General features: G+C 42.2%; 1 protein-coding gene across 4 annotated transcripts in view; it reads right to left on the bottom strand.

Moving 5' to 3' along the window:
* CRIM1 (cysteine rich transmembrane BMP regulator 1) overlaps window positions 1–23462 on the bottom strand; it is a 221696-nt gene that overhangs the window by 179254 nt on the left and 18980 nt on the right. For all 4 annotated transcript variants that reach the window (XM_045287039.1, XM_045287038.1, XM_045287040.1 and 1 more), the window contains exon 2: window positions 10245–10418. In XM_045287039.1, the coding sequence (XP_045142974.1) occupies window positions 10245–10418 (174 nt within the window). The remainder of the gene's footprint in view (window positions 1–10244; window positions 10419–23462) is intronic.

Below are 23462 nucleotides of genomic sequence, written 5' to 3'. Positions count from 1 at the left end.
CAGTTAGCATGTGCCACCCTGAGTCCTTTAATAGAACAGAGCCATCAAAATAATCGTGTATCCAAAAAAACTATTGACAATAATAGATACACGGATACTGCATATATCTCTAGAGTTTAGCAAAAACTAAAATGGATAAATTTATATAAAGGTTCACCTCTTTTAAAAAAAACTAATGACGTCCCTAGAACCCAGTATCGGGATTTGTTGTGGCTCTTTATCTACATGGCCCTATATATACAATATGAAATGCCTCCATTGGGTTTGAATTTCTCTTAATGTTTACTTGATGGTTAAAAAAAAGGGGGTTTAAAATGAAAGCATTTTATTGCATATGCTGTTTTGAAAGACAATGAAAGAAGAAAACTGAAATCAAAAGTAAGTCCATTGATTATTGAGATAAGATAAACTCACATAAAAGGACAACAAATCCATTTCCCTAAACAGGGATACAGATTCACTTAAAAGCTCTATAAGCTTGTTGCTCAAAGTATGGTTAAAACTCAGTAACAACTTCTGCAGGCGGCTTGTGGAAAAAAACCACTCTCTACCCTCACTCAAGTTCTCAAAACCAAATACTACACTCACAGCCATGGAGTTGATGCTGACTCATAAAGTTCTGTGTGGCCCTTATGCTCTGAGGGACCTAAGAGATGCCCTCTGCTTTGGGGCCCAGGCACCACCATGTACATGAAGGAAGACCCACCGACCCAGGGCTGGCGGTAGATTTCTTGGCGCAACAAAAAGAACCTCCACCCTGCACCACTCCAGCGGCAAGAGTGTCAGGAGGGAGATGCTGCTGCACTAAATGGGATACTGGAGATGAACGATTCTCTCAGCCTCACCGACCAACACTTTCATGGCAAGCATGTTTTCTTGTCAAGCACTGCCAACAGCAACAGGAATTTTTGTGGAAAAGCATTCTAGGTACTGAAGCATATAAAATAATACTGCTTTCTAAAGCACAATTAAGCATTGTGCCTGTTGAAAAATATTATAGAAGGCAACAAGACGCAGAATATCTGATTAGCCCACATACAGCACAGGTTGGACTGCAGGCTAGAAACCAAGAAAAAAATGGGTAACAAGCAACAAAATTTAGAATGTAGCGCTTGTACTTTACATGTAAAATGCAAAAACATAAAAATAAACAACCTAAAAGTGGAACAAGAAACTCACATAACATTAACATGTCCTTAAGTAGGATTAGAACAATAAACGTAGACCTCAGAATAATTATAAGTTAGGAATTCAAAGCAACTGTTAACGGTTTTTCCAAAAAAGAAACATAAAAGGCTATAAAACAGAAGCCAGATTTGTCTCCATGTCAGAATCATTTTAGTTTCAGAAGACATAAGCATAGAAGCAAAATTGAACTTGTTTTCATTTTAAACAGTGTTGGGAGGGTGGATACACACAGAACTCTAAATAAATGTTTGATCATTTTACTTTTTTTGGTTTTTAATTATCTGCCTACATCGTATATATTCAATGTAATGTATGTGTCCAGAATAGGTGAATGTCTAGAAATATCATATAAGACATACACAAACGATCTTTAAAAATCAAAAGCTTAGCTTCTCACTGTGCCTGTATAAACTTTGACAATTATCAGCACTTTAAAGGCCATTTAGCAAACAGTCTCTTAGCTCACAGGGCAAACTGAGTCACAAACTAGCATGTGCTCAGGACTGACTTTGCATGAATACAACAATGGCTACAGGGACCAGGAGAGCCCTCTATCCTGTAAGGAGCAGCCTCAGAAGGTACACATAGGGTACAGCAAGGAAGGAAGGGAGTCTTTCTGTCTTCTGAGCCCAGAGAGTCTATGACTAAAACCCTACTCCTTTAACTTCCTATGCAATTATTTAATCATCTTAGTGCTCCTATTATTAATTAATGCCAATACTGGATATGGGTCTGACCAGTTCAAACACTTTTTAGAACAGGGGATATGAATTAATCACTTAATAATTAAAAGTATATCTTATTTTTACTCATCCTAGTATCATAAAGAACAAACCAACCCACCATTAGAGCAAGTTGGACTTGGCCCTGCAGGGCGGACTCGAACAGCAGCTTGGTCTTTCTGGGACTGTCAATCTTTAGGGAGCAGGCAGCCTCCTGGCTCTCCCAATGGAGCAGCTGATGGATTTGGAACACCTCACCCTTAGCACCACCAGAATAATGCAGAGAGCAACAGTCCTGTTTACGTTCCCTCTCCCTGTGCCCAGAGAGCTCTTGCCCTTTCCTGTACCACCCACCACAGCACGGGCCCTTGTGCCCCCACCCCACCTCCTCTATTCTGCACATTCCTGTCATTCATCTTCCGAAGCATGCTCACACGCCTTATGTACCCACAGCCATGAAAGGCCCCACACTCTCCTGGGAAGGATGACTCATAGCCCCTTTCATCTGGCTCAATTCTTCCCCACCCACCCAGAGTTCTAGGCCTAGAATTCTCAGCTTCCCCTGGGAATTCCAGCACCTCCCTGCTACTGAGTTCACTTCTACTCAGAATGACCCTGAGCACCTGTCTCCCAGGGTTTCCTGGGCTGTCACTTTAAGGAAGCAGCCAGCCACGTCTTGCTGCCCAAAAGCGGCTGGTGGGTTCGAACTGATGACCTTTCTTCAGTTAACAGCCATGCACTTACCACTGTGCCACCAGGTCTTTGACATGCCATGAACACACCAAGAAAAAACAAAGCAAAGTCCATACTCACCCAGCCACCCCTCCCTCCCAGAAAACAGCATTCCCGGTATTCCACATGCTAGCAAATAACACCACTCTAATATCGTGACCATCACCCCCACCCCTACCCACATCTAACCTGACACTCATTCTGTCCCCACACCTAATTAAAAATCTGGTGTCTGACCTTTCCTGAGGCCCACGGATTGATTGGCCTACCTCCGTTTCCTCCTGTCTGTCCCTCTGCCCCCGCCCCTTCCTATGTCCAAGGCTGCTTGTCCATCCTCTTTCCCGCCCACTCAACAGCCCACAGTCAACCTCAACTCTCAGTTCTCAGACGACACCTTCCTTGATTTGTCCATATTATGAACGCAGCCGAGCAGTCCTCCTTTGCCCAGTCAATGTAAGACCATGATAGAAAGTACTGCAAACCATTTCTTAAAATTATTATCCATCTCTTCTCTAAAATGTGCTGTGGAGAAAAAAGTTAAAACAGCCAAAAGTTATAAACCATGAATGCTGCCTCTAAGTGCTTCGTGCTAAAATAAAGGCAGTATTCCTGAAGCCCTGAGTGTCTTCCATCTTTTGCAACATGTTGGTTGTGCAGCTCCCCAAACGAGGAAGTTGCACATGATCTGCACCATCCGAGGACCCCATATGATGCGTAATGCAGCAATGCCTACATGTTCATCGGACAAAATATTTTATGAATCCTACTCGGATGCTGTTCGTTGCCTACGGAGTTGATGCTAACTCAAGGTGAACCCCTGTGCGCAGCACTGGGGTTCCAGTCATCTGCCTATCTCCCACAAGCACACTGCCAGGTCTGTGTACTTTCCAAGCGCCTTTGGGTAGGTTCCGATCACTAAACTTTCACCCATTGGTTGAGTGCATAACCGTTCCATTACCTTGGCTAGTCTCTGCGTGGTCATAAGTCAGTGTGGAATGGACTGTTTTTAATTTCAATTTTATTTTTCTGTCATCTCCAAATATATTGTACCTCTTTATGGAAAGAACCAATTTTTCCTCGGGGATGTGTCTTTAGTAGTTCTTGGTGCACTTATTCTGGAGGTATGCATGCATCTACCCTATGCAGTAAATGGATCAACTGTATCAACGATTACAATTCCACGCAGATGTCATGTCTAATTTATTCAAAACAAACCTCTTGAATCCTCTCTCAAACTTGAACCTTCCCCTAATAAATAAAGGGTATTGCATTTGCTTAACTCCAAATTTAACTGCTCTTTGATTCCTCTTTCCCTCGTCCCCCACATGCTATCTATCCACAAGTGTTGTTCACTGTATTTCCAAACCATGTCTCGGGTCCCTCACTTCTCTGCATCTCCAGATCTCAGGTCTAAGTGATCAGCACCTCTTACCTGAACTACTAAAAGGACCTCCTACCTGCAGACTTTGTCCCTGTTCTTGTGTCCTCTGCCCCAAAAGTCTCTTCTTCACCAGATTGATCTTTGAAAATACAAATAAAACTGTGCCATTCCCTTTCTCAAAATCCATGTACAATGTCCCTATATACTCATCACAAAATCCAAATGCTTCATGGTACTAGAGAAGGCCACGGGTGGTCTGGCTCTTCTTTCTCTCTTCAACTGCATCCCTAACACCTCCCTCCCTCTGCATTTTAGTCCCACCCACCTTGCTTTTTCTGGTCATACCTTAAACAGGTCAAGTGAGAGCTCACTTTAGCACTTCTGCACTTGCTATATGCCCTCTGCATTAAATTATCTTCCCACTCGGATCACCATAAGGCTGACTCCTTTCTGCATTCAAATTTCTACCATCCTTTCAGAGAGAAATTTCCTGACATCCCTATTTATCTAAAGCAGCTTTCCAAGTAATTCTATCATCACATCCTGACCATTGGTTTTCAGAGCTCTTATTAGATTATATGGTATTGCCTGTCATCTGTATGTTTACTATTGCGCGCGTGCACACACACACACACAGTTTATGGAAAGAACTTCCAAGACTTCCAAATAGAACGTAAGCTCCAAATAGAATGTACCTTCAGTTCCTAAAATAGTCCCCAGTACACATCCACCATTAAATAAGTATTTGTTGGATGAATGAATAAATGACGATTTTTCCACTGTGAAGTATGTCCCTGGTTTTATAGAGCTTGGCATGGTTCCATATTTTTAATTATTCCCTTCTTCAACTTATTATTCCCATTGTCGTCAAACAGACTGACTCACAGCAACCATGTGGGACAGAGAAGAATTGCCCAAGAGTTGCCAAGGTTGCAATGTTTACAGAAGCACACTGACACACCTTTCTTCCATAAAGAGGCTGGTATGGTTTGAACGACTGACTTTTCAGTTTTCAACGGAGCACCTAACGACTATGCTAACAGAATTCCTTAACTAATTCTAACCTCTCTGAATTACAAAATTTAAGAAATACTAGTCGAGCTACCTACTCCAAACATGGAGTCACATTGATTCATTCATTCATTAAGCCTTCGAAGTCTTTGTGGTCAACATTAATTACTATTATGAAGCCCAGAGTGGCCCCCCAGGAAAAACTTGAGGCAGCTGCACAGGCTGGTTCTGGTTTTGCCGATTTGATTCCCTTCTCTACCTGTGTACCCCTATTTCATTTTACAGAGTAAATACAAACTTAGTGATATATAGGGAGGGTAGCATAGCATTAAGGATCCCTGGTGGCACAGTGGTTATAGCACGTATCGGATAAATAGAAAGGCTGGCAGTCAGAACTCACCAGCCACTCTATGATTATAACCTTGAAACCATGAGTCAGTTCTACCTGTCCTGGGGTTGCTATGACTCATAGATGACTTGACCTGAACAGGTTTTCCCTAGAGCTGGGGAAGCAATATGACTGCAGGCCTGTCCGTTATCAGACTTCCTCCTCTTCAAAGATTAATCTGACAGACCTTTGACCGACTGATTTTATAATAGTGTGCACATACATTACAGGTAATAAATAGTAGGTAAAATCCAAGACCAACTCATTCTCTCTAAGCAAATATAAGTACATGAAAGGAATCATATCACTGCCCAGATGCTGTCAATATTTCCCATAAATCTATGAATATGGTATTGAATAGCCTGCAGTGAATTCTACAATTTTTTTAAGGTTGTAGTTCTGTTTAAAAATCCTTCTTGACATCACTCCAAAAAGCTTAATCAAAGAGGAAATCCAGGTTTTCCCATCACACTCTGGCAAGAATACTCCTCCTCCCACCCATCACCAACACTGCCCGCCCATCTTAACACTATAAACTGCAAAGTTACAGCTGTACCCAACGATTCACCTTCCTATAAGAGACCAGCAGAACCAAGTCCAAATTCACCACTGGACTCTGATCCCACCTTAGCTCTGCATAACCACTTCATAGCCCACCTCCGGAATCCATTGACTGTGCCTTCCAGAATGCACAGAGGTCTGCTATCAGCAAACTCTCCAGTGCCTTCGTTTGAACATCTGGGGTTTCCTTTGACCTTCATGCTCTAGTTGAAACCTGGGGACCTCCTGACTATTCTTTTGCCCTTGAGCCCTCTCAGGCAAGGCTGTCTTTATTGTCTGTAGTTCATACCTTACGGAGGTGAGGTAGCGCTCCTCTTTGTTCTCATGGCTACTTTACACTTTGAAAACAACATCCTTGTTGATTTGAAATGTACACAATCAGGCTATATCACCAAACAAGTAACATGTTGTTACATTTACCTACAGACCTTCCGGCTCAGTTCCTTCCCCCTACTACTATTGCTACCATCATTCTATGCAGCCAATTGACCACCCAAGTAGACAAGCCACCTTGGCTCAGCCCCTGACCTCCCAACTCCATGCTCCTGTCCTTCATTCCCCGTCAGCCAAGTACCAAGGGCAGTTCCATTTTTGAAATCTTGACCTCAAATATTCTCAGAAACTTCCTCAGCTACCCTCCTCCAGCAACGCTTCTACACCACCTGGGCCTATCTGCCACTGACCCTACCAGCCAATCACTACACCACTGTCTCCTTCCCAGCGTAGATTACATGCTCTGTCACCACAACTACATTTGTGTAACCCCTAATCTCTTTTTGTACCTCCTTCTATCACTCTTGCCAGGAAAAATATCAATCCTGGGAGTCACCTCCCCACTTACTGTGCGCCAGCAGCAGAGCTAGGGGGGAAAATCACCCAACTGCTGACCGGTCTTCCTTCGCATTGGTAACCACTCACCTCAAGTGAGCTGTCAACACTGGTTGGCAGTCTACCCTATTTTCCTTGTTAGTTCACTCTTCCTGTCTCGGAGATGCACACTTTCTTCTTTCTCTTCAAATCCCAACCATCCCTGCTTCTGTGTCCATGTCTGTTGACAACCCAGGTTTAATGCTTTGCTGAGAAACAGACCAAATTTTGCCTTGTTCTGTAAAAACTTAGCTCCTGCAATCATTCCCTCTGGCTGTAATGGCTTCTCTCTCTGTACTGCATCACTCAAACAGGCTGTACCCTCTCCCATAGTTTTTAAAGCCTCATTCGATTCTCCATCACCCATGACTGAACCGCCACTCCATTCTCTGTCAGCTCTACTTCAACCAAAGCGCCTTAAAAAAGATTTTCCAATTTCGTTACTTGCATTATCATTTTCCTACTACTTCAGGTTACAAGCCCCAGAATCAACTTTGGATTTTCTCTACTTCTTTATGTGTTAGCATATACTGCGGGTTCTTCCTCCCAAAATCATGTGCATCCAAATCTCTCTCACTGTTTGCCCAGAGAGCACCCTAGTCCAGTCTCAACAGCTGAATAGCTGAAGCAACTCTAAGAAGCCTAGGATTGCAGTCGCGTGCCCCCTCTGAGCTATCACATTCTGTACCCCCACACTCGCCGTCTTTGGAACGCTGGTTCCGCATGTTCTACTTTTCCCTGCTCATGAACCCGCAGCACTTCCAGCTCACACGGTCAGGATTTTGAGCTCCCTGCATGCCGCAGTCTGGCTGTCCATTTTGCCTCCTTATTTTTATTTCCTCTTACTTACCAACACAAAACCTTGCTCTTGTAGCGCGTTTCCTACATACTTTATATGTGAGTCACACACATTTGTATTTCTACATTTTATTCTTTGTCCATGTTGTTCATATTCTTGGAATCCACTTCCTTGGCCTGAGCCCCCACTGTCCAAATTCTAAATTGTTCAGACTCTACTTCCTCCTTGCAACTTTATCTAGGAAACCAATCAGGAAACATTTTCTTGGTCCAAATTCCTATAGCATTCCAACTCTACATCATGTGTTTTCAACTTAATTATGTAATAGTACTATACCATTTCTTAGTCCACAAATGATATATAACTGAATATCAGTAGTGTTGTTATCCTCTCCAATATATTCCTCAGTAGAGAAGAAATTCTTATATACTAACTTATAAGGATTTCCACATTACAAGGCACTTTTCTTTTGAACAAGAAAATACTGTCCGTGGAAGACACATTAACTTTATATGAGCTCAAGCAATCCTACTTTGCTGTTATGGAGAGACTATCTGAAAGAGTTAGTTTTCCTTTTTTAAAGAGTTAAAGAAATTGAATCAAAAAAAAAAAAAGAAATTGAATCATATACAATAATTATTCCTGTGGAAATGGACTCAAAATTGAAAGGATTAGATCTTGTACATAGCCTTTTAAGAATTATTTTAATCAATCAGTGCAGTTAATCACTGTATTTTAAAGATCATAAGTATGTTCCCTACCAAATTAAAAATGTAACTGTCCTAGTTTTGTGTGAATAGTTTTAGAACAAAACTTAAATACTGGGACAGTATATCAGACATAGATTCAAAATCTGTTCCATTTCAAACTAGTGAGATGGCGTGCTCAAGAGCCCGGTTTGAAAAGACTTGAAAGCTGGCCTAAGCAAGGCAATGACAGAACTCGTGAGTTGGGACCAACTCGAAGGGCACCTAACAACGTGATACTAAACATCCACTTGGAACGCTTGAACGAGGCAGCTTCATGACTGAATTAAGGACAACAGAAACAGGACTTCTAACTGTTGCAGAGTTTTACAGAAATCATCCCAAATATGTAAGGATAGCTACATGAATAAAAGTGTTTACATGGACATGGGCCCACTTTCTCTCTCAATGTTTACACACTAATGTTGCTCATTGGGGGCAGGCAATCTGGGTGGCAGAGGTGGTGACCCAAGGGCCATGAGACAGTACACCTGAGTTAGGTGCACGACCATATTATCTAAAATCAAGCTGTGATGGAAAGAATAATGGACGGGGCTAGGCTTGTTACTAATCAATTCTGGAGATCTCAGTTTTTCACTTAGGAGTAGAGCCTTTCTGGTTCTGAAAAGTTAATTCTATTTCTGTTGTTTCCTACTACAGTCTCTTGTCATGTTTCGGCAATGTTGGAAAACAGAAAGAGAGGCGTTGCTTTAGAAACTATAATAAATGTCTTATTGTTTATTACGATTTAATATCACTTAGAAAAAAACATAACTCAGAAACTTCAGTCCTGCCCAAATCAGAGCTAGCTTGATTTTGGACCAGCCAAATCCTTGGTGTGCCATGATGACCCCATCTTGGAATGACATGCTTTCAGAGATAAAAGTTATATTCAACAGTGTCTTAGTGAAAGGCTTTCTAGTCCCAAGCCCGGATTTAACTAGATTCCGACTCATAGCAACCCTTCAAGACAGAGAAGAACTGCCCCTGTGGGTTTCTGAGACTACAATATATTCTGGGGGGAGTAAAAACCTCTCATTTCTTCTGTGCAGCAGCTGGTGGTTCCAAAACTGCTGCCCCTGTGGTGAGCAACTCGACCTGGCACCTACACCACCACCAGGGCTCCTTCAAGCCAGGGTTTGCCCCTTGGTGGCACGTTGCATCATCTTCTGGGCAGGCCACTCGTGATTACTGCCATCATGAATCCTCACTTTTGGGTTCTCAATCTTTTTTCTAGGATGTCCGCATAAATATACAAAAAGTCATGGCCATCTTGCGATAATTTTCTTTTTACTTTCATATCATTTCTGACTTTTCCCCAGAGTAAACTGGCCAATGACCCATCTACACCCATGTCATTTCTGTCCTGCAGAGCGAATCTAACCTACTACACCTCCAATTCCCTCTACACAATTCTGTCGTCTCTTCTGGAGGGCGCCACTCTCTCACCAGATGAGCGGCATTGCTAATTCACAGGCTCTCCTCGTGGAGCCCCATCCTCTGGGCAACCAAGCGGAATGGACCTGGTGACAATAGATGCTGATCTCAAGAACGCCACTCGTGAAGTCATCGTAATGCCGAGGTGGCCTCGGCAGACGTGTATGGACGCCCCTGCTCACACCACTACAGTATCACCGCCCATGGCTTCCAAAAAGCTACAACGCGTGCGCATCCCCCACCTCCACATCAGCACCTGGCAAGTTTTAATGACACGGACAGTATTTTGGGGTTATACAAACAGCTAACCTCTGTCAGCTTGTGTTTGCCTTTTCAGGCTCAAATAGGATCACTGCTCAGAGGAAGCCCTGCTTTGGGGTTGACACAGAGGGTAATTAATCTGCGTGCTTACCTTCAATTCTCTTGAGAGCTGAAAGGCACATATCCTTCCGTAGAAACTCGAAGGGATTGTTGCAGGTCCGAACAGTGTCGCATTCACATTTCCCATTGATGATATTGCAGCCAGAGATAAGATTTTCATTGCATGGTTCAAAACCAAGCAGCTGGTCCTCATCCCAGTTTTCATCTGGAACACAATTAACAACCAGATGATGTTTTCATCTAACTTTATATAAGAGCACCACAAACCCAGTGATATCAAGAATAACAGTGAATTCTGACCCCTGCAATTTGTGAAAGAGTCTGTTTGAAATTTTGCAGATACATGAAGCCCAACATACTGCCTAATCACTGGGAAGACAGAGAGAGCCACATGTGTAGATATTACGTAGCTATCGATGTGTGACCCCCAAACCACTGCTTCTCTTATGGGTTACTAGAGCAACCATTGAGATTCCACTCACATTAAATTCTAAACAAATCATTCTGGATCGTTCCATGTTTAATAAAATTATAGACGTTACACTTGTTAGTCTACAAAACCATCTACTAAAAACCATTTTATAAACTCTATCTTATAGAGACCAGCTTCAGGTTTAAAACAGCTCTTCTAGCAGCTAGTAAATAATCCAAAGTCAGGTACCATGAGGAGCGTCAAGAATGAGATACAGGGGAGGAGAATGCCTCCAGTGAATTTTGGTGCAGGTCCAGTCATCCATCATCACCCACAACCAAAGCCAGAAACAGCAACCCAGCTGAGAGCTGCGGCCCCGTGAGAGACAGTTGGGTGAGCTCTAAAACCGAGAGCTAATCCCACTGTGCCGATCGTGGACTTGAAGAAATAGGGTAGATTTTAAATCAGAAACTCAGACAATCGCTCTACAACTCCCTGGGACATTATGTGGGTTTTTCTCCTTCTTAATAGTATCTTAAACAGATACTTTATCTCACCCTGAACTGGGTACTGTTACATAGTAAACATGTTTCTGATAACCATTATCAGGAGAGCATTTTTTAAAGTGCTTGGATTTTAGATACCTACTACATGTTTGTTCAAACCAAGGCAGGTATGCATGCCATCTTAAGAATTTTTTTTAAGTTTGTTTTTATAGGAGACCGCACAAGCAAATAGCTGTGATTTATTTTTTCTGTATTTTTTTGGGAAGACTACCTTTTACTTCTGGTGTCATCACCCACTGACTGCAGTAATTATGCAAATGATTCCTCACTGAAATAAATAATTATCATGTCAAGGGGGGTCTTTAAAAGAATATCATTTGCAATAGAAAGAGCTTCAGGGCAAGTCTTTGAACAGGGAGACTACATAGAGTCCTGTGTTCTGATCGCAAGAGACCAGGACCACGTATTTAATCAAAAGCTGAGCTCTGAGTAAAATGACTATCTTTTGGATTCAATGTTTACACAGAAAAACAATTCTCTCTTAAAATTTGTTTTCCTCTTTAGCCTCTATTTGGTTCTTAGACATGACATGCATGTGTACACACAAAGGTACATTCCTATCTTCAGGGCAACAGTGAAATTACTAAATTACTCTCAGAAAGGAATATATTAAAAGAAGCCAGTGTTTTGAAAAGGAGGCAGTACTTAGCCCTCAATTGTAATCTGTAATAAAATAGTGCATCTAAATGATTTATTTTCTCCACATTTAGCTGTTGACAGTTGACATGCTATTAGTAACAAGGACCTAAACCAGTTCGTGGAAACCTGACATAAAGAAATCTTTGTGACTATGAGCTATATCATTTGTAACTTAAAAATAGGTCTTGTTATTTTTTTTTTCCGTCACGGAGTTGATTCTGACTCATAATGACCCTATAAAGACAGAATAGAACTGCCCCGATGGGTTTTGAAGATTGTAACTGTTTACATGAGTAGAAAGTCTCGTCTTTCTTCCATGGAGCAGCTGGTGGTTTCGAACTGTGGACCTTGCAATTAGCAGCCCAATGCTGAACCACTACACCACTAGGGCTCCTTTTAGGTCAATCTTAGGAAATTAAAACTTATATGAAATTCAAGTAAAGCTTGAACCACTAGAAAACTACCTCTATTTCTATTTCCCATCCTGCTCTTGAGCATTTTATACAAATCTTTATTACTGCTTTTGTAAATAGGTACACTTATTGTTATCATCACATTGAGTTGACTATACTTCAGCATATTTTTTACGACAGACACATCTTCCCATATGTCCAGAACTTCCTGAAGTCCTGAAATTCAATGCCTTCCAAACCGTCTCATTGCTACCCTCTTTTCTTTCTAGCACATTACCCCACACTGTTACCAAAACCACCCGGTCACAAACACATGGTTCATGGGTTCTCTCTGCAACAAGAAAAAACTCCCAGCCCTTTATTGTGAAATATAGGAAAGACACTTCATGATATGGCTTATGCCTACTTTTCCACCAATTCCACACACAGCCACACGCTAAGCACATAAGGATCTCACCTCAAAGCCACAACCATCGCTTCCTTGCCTCTGCTCATGGACTAGCATCTGCCCAGAACAGTTCCTCCTCCTCCTCTTTGTCTGATGTTCTTACTTATCCACCATGACCTAGTTCAAATGTTGCCTCATGAAGTCTTCCCCAACTACAGGAAACTAGGTTGATGTGATTGTGTTCCCAAACAACAATCTGCACAGACCTCGAACATCCTTTTGGCTTTGGGTTTTGTTATCTGGGGTCATCACCAATGGTTTCCAAAACACAGCACCCTCTGTGCACCAGAGGTGCACTGCCTAGACCTAATCGTCCTCACAGTCACTGCTCTGTTGGAGCCCACTGTAAAAGCCACTGTGTAAACCCACCTCACTGAGGGTGTTCCTCGTTTTGGCTGACCCTCTAATTCACCAGCATGACGCCCTCCTCCAGACACTGGCTCTTCCTGATAACAACATACCCAAAGTACGTGTGGCCCAAGTATTGCCACCTTCACCTCCAAGGAACATTCTGGCTGTACTTCTAATACAATTGTGTTGCTCTTTTGGCCATCTACAGGACTTTCACGCTCCTTTACCAATGTTATAATAAAAATGCATCAACCCTTTCTCGGTCTACCTTATTCACTATCCAGCTTTCGCATACCTATGAGTCGAGTGACAACACTATGGTTTGGGTCAGGTGCTCCCTAGTCCACAAGGTGACACGTTTTTTAAGACCTTATAAGGGTCATTTGCACATGGAAAGAATGAATTTAATGAACTAATGGGCAATGCTAACATCAGTCTCCACAACCAGGAGACAAAACTCCTTGGCTCTCTGCTAGCATTAGTAAACGTTCTGAAAAGTGTCACATTACAAAGTCCTGGATGGAATGGGAGAAAAATGTGGGACAAAACTCAGAGAGACTAGGCTTATTCCCTGGACATAGATTGGTGGGACCTCCTAAGAATATGGTCTTCCAAGACTTAGTTCTCCACTTCAGGTCTGGAACGGAATTCAGCCCCAGGTTAGAATAATCAACCACTTTAGGACGAAAAGGGTAGCACTGCCCCAAGGACAGGGGGTTAGCAAGGAGCTGTGACAGACAGAAGGAAACACGGCGAGAAAAGTGGTTTTAAGTGACAATACAGCGGGGTCAAAATGGATGAGTGGCAAGAAATGCGGAATACATTATTGATTAAAAACTGATGATCTGCTTTGTAAACCTCAGCTTATTCATAATGAAGTGTTTAAAACAAATATAAAAAGGGCAGTTCTGGCCTATGTGCCCAACACGACACATTGGTTTCTGACTCGTGCTGCTATGGGTGTTTATGATAAATTCAAGTAAAATGAAATCCTCGTGATTTTGAAGTTTTCTCCAGTTATCATGATGTTACTTATGGATCCAGTTGTGAAGGGATTTTAGGTGGAGGTATGATCCATACTGAAGGCTCCATAGTCTTTGAAGTCTATCAGTGAAGTTCAAGTCCCACAGTTACTGTATGTAAATCAAGTTTACTCAGCAGCCCTGGGGAAATCGACACTTCCTGGGCAGGAGACAAATCTTACTCTTCTCTCTCCACTTCCCCCCGAACAGCGGGCACAGCGTCCGACACCTGCAGTAGCGATCTTCATAGGGCGTCAAGTCACGGTGAGTCAGCGTTGGGTCAATGGCAGTGGGTTTACTTTGGGTATGATCGAGGTATAATTTTAAGTCTTACTTTAATATACATATTATACATAACAAAATATATATGCACTGAGCAATCTTGGGTGGTACAAACAGTTCGTACTCGACTATTAGCCTCAACGTTGGTGGTTCAAACCCACCCAGCGGTACTACAGAAGAAAGGCCTCGCAATCTGCATCCATGAAGACTATTGTCAGTCACTGTTGATCTGATTCCAACTCATGATAATCCCAGGTGTGCGGAACAGAACTGCTCCAGGAAGTTCCATGCTGTCATCTTTTTGAAGCAGATTTCTAAGTCCTACTTCCAAGGTGCCTATGGGTAGGTTTAATAACCAACCTCCCAGTTAGTAGTCCAGAGCTGAATCATTTACACCACACACCACTAAGAGATACCTTCATACAGATTACATCCAAGAAAAACACTACGGATCCGTTTCTACTCTGGAACAAATGGGATCATGATGTGTCAGAACCAATTTAATTCTCATCGCCCCCCCACCCCCTTTCTCTCTCTTACACACACACACACACACACACACACACACGAGAAAACTGTATTTTAAGATATCAAAGTGTTTTCATCAATAAAATGAGACACATATCCCTATTTCAAATTCATAGGAAAGCCAGACTTCCTAGAGCTATGATACCTGATGAACCCCTAAAAGTATTACCCTGAAATCATCTTTTAACCTTAAATAAAAAACATCCCCCGATGTCTTATTAAAATCAGACAACAGCTTATCTAAGTAGAAAAGGACGTCTGCCTTGATCACTGTGCTCTTTCAAGATCTGTCCACAGGGGATAAGTACAGTGCTGGTGCCTCCGTGGTTGAGGATTGGACTGTTACTCAAATAAGTGGTTACAAGCCATCAGCTGCGAAACAGGGAAAAGATGTGACAGTCTGCTTCCGTACTCTTGAAGAAACCCCGGGGGATCGTTCTACTGTCATACAGGGTTGTACGAGTTGAAATCTACTAGGCAGCCACGGGCTTGGTTTAGGTTTTGGTGGTGGCATGCATAATGATTAAGCACGGAGATGTTATGGGCACAGACGGACAGCTCAAGGGAGGCAAGACATGGCATTCTGCTCACATACAGAGTACAGCCTCTGTCACGGTGGGGCACTATGAGTCGGAGTTCAACGGCACACAATTTATAATCATCACGTTGACAGCAACTCAAAAGATTTGAGAAGACATTTAGGGAGCATTGAGTTGATGTTAATGGGAGGAACATCTCCTAAAAAAGAGGGTGAGAAAAGTTACACAATTTCAAGAATGTAATCGATGTCAACGAAAATGTACAACAGAAATTGTTGAATTGGTGCATGTCCTGCGGTGTATATTCTCAAAGCCAGCAAAATCAAATAAATTATTCTTCAAAACTTGTACGTACTCTGGTATAGGGCACATGATCTAAAGACCTGCTGAGCTATATTTTGGCACATTTCTCAGTAAGCATCACTTATCATTAGTCTATCGCAGTTCAGTCTTAAGATTTGAACCTCATCACCTGGCTGGCAACAACAGCCCCTCCAAAAAGCCCATCTCAGAGCCAATTTGTTTTCAACTGCCAGATGCCTTTCTGTCTCCCCACAGGAAAACCCTTTTCCCTGAATGTGGATTCACAGCTAAAGGTTAACTGCCCTTGATGATTTCCCTGGTTCCATACTGTTTCATCTTGCTTCTTTTTCAGAAGCTTCTTGGCAGAAGCAAACTGCTACACCTGAAGATGCACAGGTGAGTCTGATTGTTCCGTCAGGAAGCATCATGCCACATGGTCCAGTCAGGAAGCTTCTGTGACCTTCCACTCCAGGCATTTTCTTCTGTTTTTATTTCCTTCTCTGTGGAAAGCCATTTCAATTCTGCTCCACCCTAATCTAGATTCTCTTTTTGTTCTTGGCAAACAACGGTTCTCTTAGCAACCTCGATTTAAAGGATCAAATACCATCATACTTCCAAGACAAATGCTTCCATTCTTTTCTATTATAGAACATAATGCTTTCAGATAATTCAACAGAAGACCAACAAGAATTTACAGTAAAAAAATTGGTAAGGTTTGTTGACAGAAGGACAAATAGAAAGAACGGAAGCCTATAGTGTGAACAGCACTTGGTTCTATAGTTAAATATCGTAAGTTAATTATATCTATTGCACAAGAATCAAGGCTCAAGATTCTAATTCTCTCTTCTCCTAGTTCCTGGTTTATCCATGGACTTTTTAGGATGGAAACAAGTTTAAAGAAAGATACAGCCCGTAGCCATTTCCCGGCAAGCAGGGTTGTTGTTTCTGCTGTTTTGAGGTCTTTGGGCGGCGGTGGTGTTTCCCTGCTACCCTATGTGACAGTTTGCTCTTAGTTTCCTTGTCTCAAAGGTCAAGACAATGATGATACCTCTACATATGTGTACTTAAGTTTGCAACTTTTATGAGATTCCAAACAAGATCCCAAATGTTACTTTGCTTAAATATAAAATCAGAGATCTAATATGTCCTGAAAAGATTATGTAAAAATTCTTATCAGAAATATACCTTTTATATTCTAGAATATAAGCCGGCCCGAATATCCACCGAGGCACCTAATTTTGCCACCAAAACAGCATTAAAGATGTGCTGAAAAAATCGGCTTATCCTAGAGTATATACGGTATTCAAAAATCTCAGTATGGGAGTACTGTACTACAGTGAAGTGGAGAGAGTTGGGTACATCAATTTTTTTTCAGAAGCAATACTTTTATCATTTTAAATCAAACCCAAAGTGATCGCATGGAACAATGGTGGCATTTTCATGTCAGCATTGTACATCAAACTCTTGGATCCAGCTTCTGGCCAGTGGGATGTGTGAAGACACCTTGAAGCTGAATGCTTTCTCTAGACAGCCACTGCGGTGCAGCAGCAGCAGCAGCGGGACGTCATGTCCCCAAACCCTCTGCCATCAGACAGATTCCACCTCCTAGCGTCCCTTTACGAAGTTCCCGAGGACAGACAGCCTTATCTTTCTCGTGTGGCGTGGCTGGTGGGTGTAACCCACAGAACATTAGTGAGATGCAATTTCCTTACATGCTGAGATTTAATAAAACCAATAATTTGTACTGTCTTTACCAGACGCATTCTTAAAGGTAAACGATGTTTGTTTTATTTTTTTAATTTTATTATTTTACTGCAAGTGCACGGCAGTGAAAAAGAACAAAGACTTCCTAGTACAATTTAGTGCCTCGGTCTTTATTCTTACTAAGATGCTTCCCATTTTACCTACCACTGCCTTTGCACCAGCGGGTCAAAGGCTGGCATGGGGTTAAAAGCACATTTTGCTTTAATATTATTATAAAACACCTTTGATCTTGTGTACCACCTGAACGCTTCTTGAAGTCTCCCCCAGCAAGGGGGCCACAGCCCACACTTGGAGAACTGTGGCTCCAAAGGGAATGCCCTGTGCTGGCCACCTGGGCCAAGGCAGCACGAGACCCGGTCTGGGAAATGGCACGGGACCCTCGATATACGATCTCTGAGCAGTGACACGTGAGTCGTAAGAATACATTGCTTTATTATGACTCAGCTAGCACAGAATCCCTATAAGAAAACTGTCAGTCTAGTGCAGACATCGAATTGATTCATCCGCAATTTTTCGCAGTATAATGTTATAGAAAGATCAAGGAAGAGCTTTCTCACAATTCAAAGGAAGGTCTCCGCAATACATGAGGTTCTTAAGAAAAGCTGATAATCTTCTATAAAGTCTTCCCCATAGACAGGGCAAGCAATGGCTGCTGTCGTGGGTGAACTCCCCACTGTGGTAAGCTATCGGGAAAGAATGCAAAGACCAATGAGAAAGCTAGAGACGTTTTCCTCTGTGGTTAAAAACAAACAAACAGATGATGAAGAAAGCGCACCTGCATCTTGTTTGTTTCTGAGGAGACCTGTCGCACCCGATGCTGAGGAAAGCAACGTGCGCCGTGGAGAGTAAGGGTGGGTTCCTGGTGACACTGGTGCAAATGCTGGGGTGACTGAACTTTGATTTTATTTTGGATTCTCTCTATATGTACGCTCTGTACACACTGTTGGAGTGGTTTGGGGTAACGTGCCCCAACTCTGCTCTTCTCACAAATCTCTGTCTATAGTGAATGGTTTGCCCAGAAGACGGGTTGCTTGTTTTCGAGGACGTCCATGCTGCGCCGCAGTAGAACTGCCACTCGGCACCTGCAGCGTCCCCTGGCCTTTGCCTTTCTGTGCCACAGAGCAGCTTCCAATACCGTTGGTGATGCCTGTAATGCCTTCCTTCTACAACTTGCTCTAAAAGATTCAGATGCAAAAGACGGTTAGGAAGTTTTGATCCTGCGAGCAGGGAAGCAGGAGTGTGAAGGAAGAGGCTTCCTCACAGAGGAACTGAGGGGCAGGTGCGCCCTCTGCTCCCAGGAGTGCCGGGAACCAGTCAGGGCCGCCCTAGCCTGGCTGGTCCTGCAATCAAACTCTGCGCCCTTCAACATATCTTTCCATCTTCTGCAGGTATCTGAAATTCCATCTACATGAACTAAACGTGTCAAGTTTGGCCGTATTTACTGGGTGGAGGAGGGTCTGCTCATCGGACGTCACTGCCTTCCCAAAGGCAGAAGGCATGCGTACACTCGGCGAAGCCTTCCCTTTCTACCGTGCATCTCCTTGGGTCAATGGAGTTTACCCCAAACCAAGCCAGAGCTGCACCCCAGTATGTGGCAATCCACTTATTCAAAACACACTAGAGCAGATATTAAAGAGCAGAAAACAAATTCACAGTACATACTCAGAAGCTCGCAGTAATAGAATTCTGTTGGCAGAGGAGAGGCTTCTGGGAATATAGATCAAATTAATTCTCCAGCTGTTCACATCTCCCTGTGGCTACAGTAAGATGCAAATAGCTAATACTGGCATCTCTTTCCACGCCAGCCTAGAAACTCCAGTGTAATGTAAAATTGCTGCTCTCAACTCCCAGAACTCCCGGCTGGCCGGCCGGCGGTCACCAGGCCCTCGGCTCAGCCCAAGGAGGAATCGGATGCAGCCCTGGGCTTTCATTCTCCTGGCTTGGAGTTTAGAGAAGGATGTGCCCCAAACGGGTGCTTCCTTTCCCTCCCCTCCTGTCACTGTGCTCAGTGCAAAGCAGGAAGAGTAAAATCAGGGTTATCAGTAGCTGTGATTCATGTTGCAAAAATCTGTGTTGCAACCCTTTCCACAGAGTGAAACTGCTTGGACATATGCAACTATATACTGCAGTGGGCAAAAAACCTGAATCTTAAAAGCAATGGAATTACGACAGTCCGTATGTAAAATGTTTGCCGAAGATCAACTCTTAAGCCAAGGCAAACTTCTCATTATGTAACAAATAGCACAAGCTTTGATTCATATAATCTCCAAGTGGAGATTTCATTGAAAAGCAATGCTGATCAAATGTACTAATCAATTTATAGTAAAACACTTCTAATAATAAGTATATGTTCTCTTGCAAGTAGCTCACAAAAGAATAACAAGAATAACCACAAAGAAAATGGGAAAACCTCATCAAGATATAAAAAGGAAAATCACAAAAAATCTAGTAAACAATGCAATACTAGCAAAGAAAATAATGACAAGGATACCCACAGATAGAACTCAGCACAGAAAATTACAAGTAACAAATTAGCCAACAACGTAACAAAAAATTTTCAGCAAAATAACAGCAATAAATTTATATGTATCAATAATGACACCCAAGGTAAAGAATTCACATGCATGGTCAAGAGACAGGGAGAAGCAGAACGGGTCAGAAAACCAGACCCATCAATAGGCTGCTTAAAAGAAATACACTTCAGAGATAAAGACAAAAATAGATTAAAAATCAAAGGATGTAAAATTTTTTTGAAAAGCAGAGTGGTAATATTAATCTCTGACAAACTGACTTCAAAGCAAAAGCTATCATAAGAGACCAGATTAGCATTACTTAGAGACTAAAGGGACAACTGAACAAGAAGACAGAACTATAACAAACATTTATGCCCCAATGAAAGCTCCTCAAAATGCTTTCAGCAAACGCTTATAGAAGACTCAGTAAAGAACCAGATAAAGTAAATCATACAACTGCCTCAACTGACCTCTCAGACATCAACGAAAACTCCGCCCCACAGGCCAACAGCAGCACCACACACAGTCTTTTCCAGCACACACGGCACATTCTCCAGAACAGAGCAAGCTTTAACACGTTCGAACACTGAGATTTTACCAACCATTTTCTCAGATCACCGCGCTGTAAAATCTGAAAAGAATAAGAAGATCAAGGGGCAAAATAAAATACAAGGAAAATGAGCAGCACCCTCCTTAAACATTTCTGGATAACTGAAGAAATAAGGAAATTTTTTAATTCTTTGAAACAAACCAGAACAAAGATCTCAGAGTCACCCAGACATAGACAAAATGCTGACTCACAGAGACCCCCTGTGGGGACTCAACGGGCAATTTATAGCAACGAGTGTGCACGTTTAAAAAAAGGGGGGGGGAGAACCAAAATCAACACTGTAGCCCAAGACCTTCAACAATTAGAACGAGAGCAGCAAACTAAACTTTCAGCCACCAGAACATTGAATTTAAACAGTGGCTCTCAACCTTCCTAATGCCGTGACCCTTTAATACGGTTGCTCATGTGGTGGTGAACACCCCCCCCCCAATAACATTCTTTTTGTTGCTACTTCATCACTGTCATCGGGTGACCCCTGTGAAAGGGTTGTTCAACTCCCAAAGGCGTTGTGACCCACAGGTTGAGAACCGCTGATTTAAAAGATTGCAAATTATACCCAGAAAAGGCGGATGTAGTAATTTTAATACCTTACAAAACAGAATTTTACAAAGATCAAGAGACAAAGATGGTTACGAGAGAGAGAAAAACGAAGAAACCCTTCCTCCTGTGGAAATGTAGCCTTGAATCCACAGATGCCCAACTGACGCGGCCAAAGGGAAGGGGACAAAACAATGGTCGTTGAAGATACTAGCACGTCTTCACAGACACTGATAGATCACAGAAACAAAAGAAAAATACAGATAGAAAAGACTTGAATGATACAATGCAGTGCATAAGATTTATGGCTAGAGAGTGACAGATCCAAACAACAGAAGACTAATTTTTTGTTGCTGTTTTCCCAACACTTGAAACATTTATACAATCAACCAAACAATGGCCAGCAAAGAGACCTCAATAATTCCAAAGAACCAAATCATAAAGATAACATATATTTTGTGCGTGTGTTTTTAATTGTTTTATTAGGGGCTCATACAACTTATCACAATCCATACATACATCAATTGTGTAAAGCACATCTGTACACTCATTGCCCTCATCATTCTCAAAACATTTGCTCCACTTAAGCCCCTGGCATCAGGTCCAAGATAATATATTCTAACCCTTATACATTACAGTAAGAAATCAATAAAAAATGTGTTTAATACATGACTAGAAAATAGTTAACTATTATTAAAATGCTAGCCTAAAAAAAAAAAATCAAACTCTCTTGATCCATCCATTCAAAGGCACAGGGGAAGAACATGTTACAAGGTTCTGTAGGATTACAATGAGGAAAATTCAGAGTTGGAAGAGCCTATAGTAGAGAGTTTCTCCAAGAAAAACACTGCATAAGATAAAAATCAGACCTCCTCCCTGGGGAACGGACAACAGAAAAGTGGGTGAAGGGAGACGTCGGACAGGGCAAAATATGACAAAATAACAATTTATAAACTATCAAGGGCTTGTGAGGGAGGGGGGAGCAAGGAGGGAGGGGAAAAATGAGGACCTAATGTCGGGGGTTTAAGTGGAGAGAAAATGTTTTGAGAATGATGTACAAATGCGCTTTACACAATTGATGTGTGTATGGATTGCGATAACAATTGTATGAGCCCCTAATAAAATGTTTTAAAAAATAAAAAAATTTTAAAAATCAGATGAAAGTAGAAGTTAGAGTTTAAGAGACTTTAACCATCATCAGCTACAACATATAAACCTTGTTTTGATTCAAGAAGCCCTGGTAGTGCTATGGTTAAAGGGTTGTGCTCTGCAGAAGCAAGATGTGGTAGTCACTTTGCGTGACTACTGCAGCAGTTACACTGTGTCCTACAAGGTTGTCCTGAGTTGGGATGGCTCAATGGCATGGGGTTTTGTTTTGTTTTGGCAGAGCGGTTAAGCACTTGGCTGCTAACCAAAATGTAGGCAGTCTAAACCCACCAGCTGCTCTGAGGGTTAAAGTCTGCTTCCATAAAAATTGACAGCCTTGTAGCACACTCCACAAAGACACTATTCTATTCTAGTGAGCGGCGACTACTACTCACCTAAGACCCAACTATTGGTCTCTCCCCATCTGGAGGAAAGAAGAGTGAAGGAAACTGGAGATGCAGAACAGTCCAATGGATTAACTGGATGCAAACATCCGTTTCCACACCTTGCGACCAAAAGAACCAGATGATGCCCAGCTACCTTACCAACGGCTCTAAATGGGATCATGTTAAAAGGTCCTGGACGGAATGCAGAAAAATATGGAACAAGACTCAAAGTTATAAAAGAGAGCAAGATATGACAAAATAACACTTTATAAATATCAAGGGTTCATGAGGGAGGTGGGAATGAGGAGAGAGCGGAAAAAATGAGGAGCTGATGCCAGGGGCTTAACTGGAGAGCAAATGTTTTGAGAATGATGAGGGCAATGAATGTACAAATGTGCTTTACATGATGTATGTATGCATGTATGTTTATGTATTGTGATAAGAGCTGTATGAGCCCCTAATAAAATGATTTTTTTTTAAAGGAGAAAGAATTTAGGCTTACTGGTCTGATAGAAACAAGTGGAAACCCCACCCCCACCCCACGCCCACTTCCTGACCGTGCTCCTTAGCCACCTTCAGGCCTGGAAATGAACTCACCCTCATAGGTGAAGTTTCAGCAAATAATAAATAGGGCTATAAGGGGAATGTTGACACTCACATACACATTAGAATAATTATCGAAAGAGGGAACCGATTATGAGGAACTATATGTGACCTCCTCCCGGGGGGACAGACAACCGAAAAGTGGGTGAAGGGAGACGTTGGACAGGGCAAGATATGACAAAATACC

This window comes from Echinops telfairi, unplaced genomic scaffold (assembly GCF_000313985.2).
Source record: "Echinops telfairi isolate 266 unplaced genomic scaffold, ASM31398v2 ScPeMD7_10;HRSCAF=50, whole genome shotgun sequence".
NCBI lineage: Eukaryota > Metazoa > Chordata > Mammalia > Afrosoricida > Tenrecidae > Echinops > Echinops telfairi.
This window is presented reverse-complemented; position numbering and strand designations above follow the sequence as displayed.